The sequence below is a fragment of the Chinchilla lanigera genome, unplaced genomic scaffold (genome assembly GCF_000276665.1).
Source record: "Chinchilla lanigera isolate Chin_1 unplaced genomic scaffold, ChiLan1.0 scaffold00052, whole genome shotgun sequence".
Taxonomy (NCBI): Eukaryota; Metazoa; Chordata; class Mammalia; order Rodentia; family Chinchillidae; genus Chinchilla; species Chinchilla lanigera.
The window spans coordinates 529,605-538,419 of NW_004955453.1; the positions used below are offsets into that span (position 1 = coordinate 529,605).

General features: G+C 55.7%; 1 protein-coding gene across 1 annotated transcript in view; it reads left to right on the forward strand.

The window, feature by feature from the left end:
* The first annotated feature begins 8,461 nt into the window (after positions 1 to 8,461).
* The window catches only part of Gbx2 (gastrulation brain homeobox 2), a 3,350-nt gene continuing 2,996 nt past the window's right edge, over positions 8,462 to 8,815 (forward strand). The window contains exon 1 of the mRNA XM_013519759.1: positions 8,462 to 8,792. Within this exon, the coding sequence (XP_013375213.1) occupies positions 8,676 to 8,792 (117 nt within the window). The 5' untranslated portion in view covers positions 8,462 to 8,675. The remainder of the gene's footprint in view (positions 8,793 to 8,815) is intronic.

Consider the following 8,815-nt stretch of genomic DNA (forward strand, 5'->3'; position numbering starts at 1 on the left):
CCCGCCCCTCACGCACGGGGCGCACCGACAGCCGAAGTCAGAGGTCCCTTTCCTGTGCGCCCCCGGCCCTGCTGCGGCGGACCGGAGCCCGGAGAGCCTCGGGCGGGCGCTAAAGGGCCTCAAAGCAGGTTTCCTCCCAGTGCACCCCAAATCTGATGCAGTCACGGAGGTTTGTGCTGCTCTTGGGGCCTACACGTTTAAAATAAAAATAAATTGGGGATTTTTTTTTTTTTTTTTCCAACTGTAGGCGTGAAAGAGAGGGACGCCTCAGCCCTCTGATCCCTGGAGAACCGCAGCCGTGCACGCGTCTCCTTCCTGCATCCCCGGATCTCACACAGGCCCTTAGGAGAGGCCATTACTTACATGGTCCCTAGAGGGCGCTCCTCCCACCAACGGTGTTTCGCAGCCTAACGCTTAGAAATTCTAAATCCTTAAATAAGCCCTTTCCGGCCATTCCGTCCACACTTCACTAAAATCGATATTTATTTGAATTGTTTATAGGTTTCAGATAACTTTGTTAGGTGATTAAAATAAAAATGCATAATGTAAAATTCTGCTTGACCTATATATATATATATATATTGGGGGAAGCTTTTTGAGACAGGGTCTCTCTATGCACTTCAGGCTGGCTTTGAGCTCACTTTGTAGCGAAGGCTGGTCTCGAATTCGCAAGGATCCTCCTGCCTCGGCCTCCCTAGTGCTGGGATTACAGGCATGCACCACCACTCCCGGCTCACCAATAAACTATCTAATCATTCCATCCTAAAGTATACCTTTCCAAATAATTTACCGTATACTAAAGGGACCAAATCTGGAGCTTTGTTTTTTAGTTAATATGAAGTTGAAATTTAAGAAGTCCCTCATCTCTTAAGGGACAAGAAGAGGGGGAAATTACAATAGCCAAGAGAATATCACAGGGAGAGACTCCAACACACTCATGCGCTCAAACAGAAGGCAGGAGGCCACAGAGGGGCAAGTAGGGGGACAGTCTCTCAATTCAGTGAGCCCTTGTGATGTGGCCGCGTTGTGGCAAATCGCCCTTGTTTGGGGCGACACCACGATCAGTGTCTCCTTCCAAAGCTTCTTGTTCATTACTGTCACCATCTCCAGCGACCTCTGGTCTATCCAGATGGAGGCAACCTGGACTGCTTCAGAAGCAGAGGGACAGGGAGGGGCCCCCGTGCGAAGCTCTGGCCCAGCCCTGCTGTGTCGGTCACCACCCGACTGCACCAGGCAGCTGACGTCCTGGGTCCCCAGAAGCAGTCTGTGCCCCTCTGCTAGTGACAGTGGCTGTGTTCCCTGCATGAAGCAGTTGCCTAGGGGTGGCTCAGGGTGGCTCAGTGGGGCGTGAAGGCGCTTCCGGGAGATGGCTCACAGTCCCTGTAAGTAATTTCCCCTGCAGGGTGCTCTAAAGTCACCATACAGAACAAGTACTGCATAGCAGAGCACCAGCACCTTTTCTTTGTGCATCATTTGGAGAAAAAAAAAAAATACTCCTTGGGTATAGTTCAGTGGTAGAGCCCTCACCTACCCTACGTAAAGCCCTTGGCTCATTCCCAGCCCTGCCAAAAACAAAAAACAAAAACTAACAAAGAAAAAAACCCTAGAAATGCCCTCTAGGGACATATGGGTCACAGCAGTGGGGAGTTTCCCTTCCAGCTCTAGCTGGAAGAACCCCATCCTCCCTTCCTAACCCCCTCAGTTCCTTTGTGATCTATGTCAAGCATGGCGGGATGGTCACTGGCTGAACTTACCTGGGGATCTTAGTCTGTTCTCAGCCTCCACCCTGGTTTTCTCTTTTCCCTCAAAGCCGGGGGCTACAGACCACACTCAGCGTAACTGCAGCAAAGGCATTCAGAGGGAGGCCTCTGTATTTTTCAGGTCATAGAGGAAACTCGAAGGTTCTCTGCTTCCAAGGCCAAGACACCAATGCTTGCTGAGACTGCCCCCTAAGAAAGGGCTGTGCATTTAAGGACCGGCTGCAGAACTCAGAACAAGGAGGGTTCCTCCCTATGCTATGCTCTACCTTCTCTGGCAGTGGCCGAGAGGACAGACCCTGTGTGTGGTTTCACCCTGAACCCACTCCAGAGATTGTCTCGCTCACTGGGCCTTGTGAAACCACGACCTACACCTACCTTGAGGCTGGGCTAGGCGAGGACCCCTGGAGTCTGCAGGGGGCAGGCAGAGTGAGTCCTGTGCCAGCTGCCACCCCCTGCTGGCTCCGGGGCTCCTCAGCTTTCAGGCCTCTCAAAGGAGATGAAGCTCCACCCTAGGCTTCTCCTCTAGCATGGAAATGTGCCTACCTTTGGCAGTCTTGGCCAATTCTGAAAGTTGTTGCACTCTTTGAAGAGGAGGATTCCTGCAAAGCAGCTGCATCGGTTACTACTCTATTTTCTTGTTGACTAGTAGAATGGGACCCCCTCCCCCATTAACACCCACTGCCCTCTGTCTCTCTCCCTGGAGAAGTCTGTCACTTATGTGGTTCCCCTGAAGACCATTCTCAGGTGGTCCCAGCTGTCCTTTGGGGCAACCTCAGAGGGACTCCGTTGGGTAGTTCCATGAGGTTTCCAGGTGACAGGATTTCCTGGCAAACTTTTCCCAGAGACCTTTCCCTGGCTGTTCCGGGTGGGGGCATTTGTTAGGGAAGCCGTTCCAGGTTTCCCTCCCCACTGAGCCAGCATCTCTCCTTTCTCTTCATATCCGCCGCCCCACCCCGTCTAGTGACACCCTTCCTCGGTCACATTTACTTCTTAGAGGGGACAGTAACCAGAGGAAACTGGGATCTTGCTTTGTAGATACTTCTCAAGAAAAGAGCAACTCAGCAGTCACTAGCACCGATCGCCGCTCCTTCCCGCAGAAGTCCCAGCCCAAGGGCGCCCCGCGGAGGTCCAGGGCTGATCCCAGCACCCTCTCCTCCCTTCCCACAAGTTCTCTAAAGGGTTAAACGGATGCGCTCCAGGCGAATCGTCCCCTTTTCAAGACTACACGCTGGTGGGGGTCTGGGTCCTCGGGGCGGGCAGCTGAGCCCGGGCCTTGGGGTGCAGAGACACCCAAGGGGAGAGATGTGCGGGGTCCTTGGCCCGCCTCTTCCTACAGGGGTCTCCCGGCCAGCCGGAAGCGCCTCGGACTCCCCGCCGCGCTCCAGCCCTCCCTCGCCCGCCCAAGCTTCTTCGTTCCGTCTGGGCCTTCAGAGGTGCCCGTCGCCCTCCAGGAGGAGCCAGCCAGAACGCGGTGCCCACCCCGCAGCGCACTCCAGCTCCCCGGGAGAGCTGCCAGTGCGGCGGTCCCCAGGCCCCTCGCCCAGGCCAGCGCACCTTCTCACCCCTCCTTGCCCTCTGCGCGCCCCGGGCTGTCCCCGGGGCCGGGATTTGCATGTCTGTGAAGTCCCGCAAACAATGCCGCGGTGCGAGCGATGAAAGCCCGGAGCCTGGTGGCCGGGGCGCTTTTGAAGTACCCCCAAAGGTGGGGCCGCTGGAATCCAGGGTGCAGGTGGGAGGAGATAAAGCTGGGTGAGCAGCGCCCCGGGGTCCCGGCCAGAGGCAGACGCGGCGGGCGAAATCGGCGCCGCTCCAGGGCCCCCTCCTCGAGCCTGCCTCAGGCCTGCACCCTCACCCCGCAGCCTTTGGGCCGAGCCTGCAGCCCGGCCTGCTCCCGGTGCTCCCGCGTCCCGGCCTGGGCGCTCCAAGGCGGGCGAGCGCGCTCCCTCCATCCTCCCCAGCGCCGGCTGGAGCTGCCGGCGAGACGCAAGCGCTGCGAGCACAGGCTCGGGGCTTCCAGGGTGAAGGCGGTCACCAACTCCCCAGCCCCAACTGTTAGAGCCGCTCCGGAAAAGGAGGACTCCAGCTCGAGCCCGGGACGCCTGGGCCCGCACCTGGGGAGGCCAGCCCCGCGTGGGGTGCAGGGGAGCCCCGGGTTCCAAGAGTTTGCAACGCGCGACTGGTCTCTCAGTGCGTCGATCCTCGCCGTCTCCGGGCTCCCACGGGTGCAGATCGCACAGCTGCCGGCGTCCTTGGTCCCACGAGGGCTGTGGTTTGCCGGGTCCAGCGCCCGGACGCGGGGGAGTGGCACAGGTGTGAAGGGTCACATTTGTTGGCCTTCAGGCTAGGGGAGAGCATTTTCCAACTCCCTGGAGAAAATGGGGGTGGGGGAGCCCCTCCCCTTCACATTTCTGGATGGCAATTGTTTTGCTTCTGCTACTTTGAGGGTGGGGGAAAAAGCAAACTTTCTACACAAGAATGTCGCAGCGCACACGGCCGCGCGAAGTGTTTCTTCTTAAGGGTGCTTTAGAAAAACCCCCTGTCCTGCTTTCTGCATGGTCAAGGAGCAGAATAAAGAAACCAAAGACTTTTATTTTATACAGCACTTGATCTTTGCTTGGGAAACTCTATTAATTGAATGGGTTTGCCTTTTTCGCCAGCCCCCTTTATCATTATTTATGGGCTTTAAATTGTTTAAAGTTCCCTTGACGTTCAATTTACAAGTTTGGGAACTTTTTTTGTTCTGCCTTTTGTCCTGGAGAAAGACATCGTGTTGGAAGTGCTTTGAAAAGCCAAACAGGAGAGGTTGGCAATGAAAGCAAGCGGGCCAGATCCCTTTTAATTCTGTCCTGTTGGTGAATGGCTCTTTTACATAATTGCAGGAGCTATTTCAAAGCCAGCCAAGGGCTGACTTCACTTAGAACCACATGGAGTCTATTTTGGGCTTTCAGGTTTAAAAAAAAAAAAATAAGCTGAATAAAATAGTTTAAAAAGATGAGGCTTCAATGCTTTCTGCTACTTGCAAATTGGTGTGTCTGATGGGGAATTTGACACAAAACCCCCTTTGTAAGTGCATCTTGGGCTTGGGAGGCACTCTTCTGGGTGAGCTGGGTGTGAATCCCAATTGCCCTTCCATAAATAAAACCCATCCCAAGTTATTTCCCCACTATTGCCAGGAGCAAGAGCTACAGCAGTGACCCAATGATCAGACCACTCGAAATCCCTATAAATAAAAACAAGCCGTTGCCCGAGAAACCGGCCGGTTGTAGGGGTCTGGGCAGCTGGCGGAGAGTGTGGTCCATGAGGCCTGTAGGTTTCCCAAATGGGCCGGAGACCCAGGTCCCTGTGAGGTCCTCTCAGAGTGCAAGGTGCTTCTGCCTCCTCCAGTGGGCTGGGCTTGGCAACCGTGGAAAGTTTGCCGCATGAATATTCATTTACTGGTGTGTTCTACACTTTACTCTCAGCCTTCATACACCTACCTGTAGACGCGGCCTGGGACAGCCCGGAAGTGTAGAGCCAACTCAGGTACCAACACTTTTCTTGAACATTCAAGCCACATTTTAAGTGGCTCAATAGTACCCTGGCACTAGTTTGGTATCCACAGTCAAGTGCAGTGCATCGGGGCTGAGCTATCTTCAATGGGAGGGAAGCTTCACAGAAAAAAGAAAAAAAGTTTTTGGAAGTGAACTGAAGTCGGTGGATCCTGAGCTCTCCTTCTGAGCACTTCCTGCCTTTTTCCTAATTGGAGGGGACAGGGCTCTTCCAGCAAAGTTGCCAGGATATGTGCGGGGTGGTTTTCCCTCAAAGCCTGGGCCGAGCCAGTCACTGGGGATTCTTCGGTTGGAGCCACGCAGGCAGGAATCTGAAAGATGGATAAAGCATGTACCTGTCGCTCCCTGACCATAAATCTGTCCGAGGAACCGAGGAGTCTAATGGCGTTTGTTATCTGCAGTCCCCCCCATTGTGAACACTTTTGCAGGTAGCAGAGGTGCCCCGAATGGATCTTGCTAATCACACCGAAATATGAGGCTCTTTTTTATGACAGGAACAGTCGTTTTCTAAGCAGTTAAGCATTAGATGAGAAAATATTACTGCCTTACACTCGAGAAAAGCACACTAGTAAATAAAATTCATATTGATGAGAATTATCTGAACTCACTAATAAAAGAAGATTAGTATTATAACCCCTGCAGTCAATACTTTCAGGGCAATTTATGGATGCGAATAATATGCCATCAAATTATTTCAAGTGTAGCTATAATTCAGCAAACCTAAATCTTTTTGCTGAACTTTAAGAGGTAGCATCATCACCAAAATAATCAAAGGAATCCCTGTCTCTCTCAGGGTAGTCAGAAAATGGAAGTCACGAGGACAATATTTTTGTGGCAAAATAACAGTGGCGGGCAAACCTGCCCAGGTAAAATGCATGGCAGCTTACTCGGGCCCTGGAGTGGCAAGCAGGGCAGGAATCTCCTTGCAGCAGTGTAAATCAGGGAAGCATTTATTCTTAGTATTAGAAAAAATAAGGTAATGGCATCCAATGTCGTTACTGCAACTATCTCATAATGAGAGAGAATACTTATTATTCTCGTGAAGAAATCAGCCCTTTGACCTGGGCTTCGATTTTGTCTTTTTTCTTCTTTTGCGGGCCTGGGAGAGGAGGGACAGAGCTTGGAGACCCCGCAGACACCTCCTTCCCGCAGATCCCAAGGGGATAAATTTCTCCTCACACTGCCAAAGCCACCTCGGGGTCTGGGCTGCAAGTGAGTGCAGGCAATACAGGCAGCGCCCTAATGAATTCCTTTCAAAGCGCCTGCTGCCGAAGCCATCTATTACTGCGGCCTGGAATGGGGAAACGCATTGGAGACGCCTTTGTCCCGGGGATGGGGGGCTGGCGCTGGCAGAGGGGCCACAAGTTTTCTCAGCGCCCCGGGGCGCCAAGGACGCACCCTCCCTCTTACCTGCTGGGCGCTCTGGGTGGGCAGTGGGCGTCTGGCCAGACCCTTGGCTGAGGACGCCGTCTGGGATTAAGACGTCCCCTAGGGGGGCCTTAGGGTTAGATCGAGAGAAAGAGAAAGAATGGGAAAAAAGGGCTTCAAAGAATCGGGTCGATAAATTCATAAAGATCGATTTGTCTTTATCTCCCAATTAAATGTGCTTGTAAGTGATACATAACACACGTCCAACACGGGCCAACTCCCCAACCACTAACTCCTCCGCGTGAGCTGATTTCTAATGACCGATGGTAACAATGCCCTCCTCTCCTTTTCCGAGGCCGGCCGGGTGCTCCCGGGTTCGAGGAGGGCGTCTACAACCGGGGAAATTGAAGCCAAGGCCCTGGAGGCGTATGGAACCCCCGCGTGCGCTGGTGCGCTTTGTATAGTCCGCCGGTGCCACTAAACTGTTCCATGTTTAAAGGCAATTCTGGAGCCCAAAGTTGTAAAAACAGGAAGCAGGGTATAAGAGCATCCCTAGTTTCACCCAATCCACCCCCAAATTCCCTCGCTCCCCCATCCTGGGGTCGTTACCATTGTCGAGCACAGGGGAAATATCTTGAGGGATCGGCTCCATCCAGCAGTCGGCCAAAGGGGGACAGTGCGCCCTCGAGTCCTCGCGCTGGAAACCGGGCAGCGGCGCGGGCGCCAGGGTGAGCGCTCCCTCCGTTCCCAACGTGCTTAATTAGCGCCTATTTACAAAACGCAGCTTTTATTTGAGCAAACATCATAAAGCTTTCATCAGGATAATCTCACGTTATACAATCCGGAGCCAGAGCAACTCCCCCCTTCCTCCCCGAGGATGCAGCAGATAAAGGACTCGCTTTATTATCATAATTATCGTGGTTGTTATTTTGGTCCGCGTTGGCAAAGTGGGTAAATAGGTACGATGATTAAGAATGTCATGAAAAATGAGAAGGGATCGCTCACAGGAGTGCCCTGCTCGGAATGGGGGGCGGGGAGGGCAGCAGCCTCCCCGCCCCGCTGCGAGCCCCGGAGACTCCGCGAGCGACTCCGCCGGTTCCCGGAGGCCGAGGGCCCATAGCTCCAGCCTGCACCCCGGGGTAAGGTCTGCAAGGGCCGGACCCTGCCGCCAACTCCAGGAACCTCTTCCGGACCCCTGGCGCAGCCGGAGCACCAGTAGCGAGGTGAGCTCAGGCAGGCTTGCTTCACTGCAAATATTAAAGAAATAAAACGCTGCCGGCTCAGGCGCGCCGGAGGAGAGCCCGGAAGCCGCCCTCTGGGGATGTCAGGCTCTGATGTCTGAGCCCAAAAGGTACCCTCGGCCCTTCTCAAGTTTGCTCGGCGCGGTTCAGGAGCCGATCTGCGGCTCCCAGGCCCGCGCGCTCCTACGGTGGCGCCCGCAGCCCGCTCGCAGCAAGTCTGGGTGGAGGGGGCGGGTCTCCGGCTCGCCCCGCCCCTGCCCCGCAGCCAATGGGCGGCGGCGCTCGGCCCCACGTGAGGCGAGCTCGCCCGGGCAGCAGGCAAAATGTGAATGAGAAAGAGGAGCGCGATTTAAAGGTGCTGGTGGCGCCCGCCAGAGACAAGTGCGCCGGCTTCGCCTGCTCGCCAGCGGCCCGCGGTAGGCGACAGACTGCGGGGCGGACAGACCGACGCACGCACGGCTGCTGGCCAGGGCGAGAGCCGCAGACGCGACGCGCCCGGGCTCCGACAGGCAGGCGGCGGGCAGCGCTCCGGCTATCGCTCCGGGCCCGGGCGCCCTCTCCACTTCGGGGCGCACGGCCGCCCCCCGCGCCCGGCACGCACCCCGGCCCCCGGGCATGCGGCGGACCCAGGACTGAGGGGCGGCGGCTTCTGCTCTCCGGATCCCGCCCGGCCCTGGCCTGGCGATCCCGGGGGTGCTCCGGGCGGCGGCGCAGCCCGGGGACTTTTCGCCTCTCCCTGGCCTCTCCCGAGCGCGTCTATGAGCGCAGCGTTCCCGCCGTCGCTGATGATGATGCAGCGCCCGCTGGGGAGTAGCACCGCCTTCAGCATAGACTCGCTGATCGGCAGCCCGCCGCAGCCCAGCCCCGGCCATTTCGTCTACACCGGCTACCCCATGTT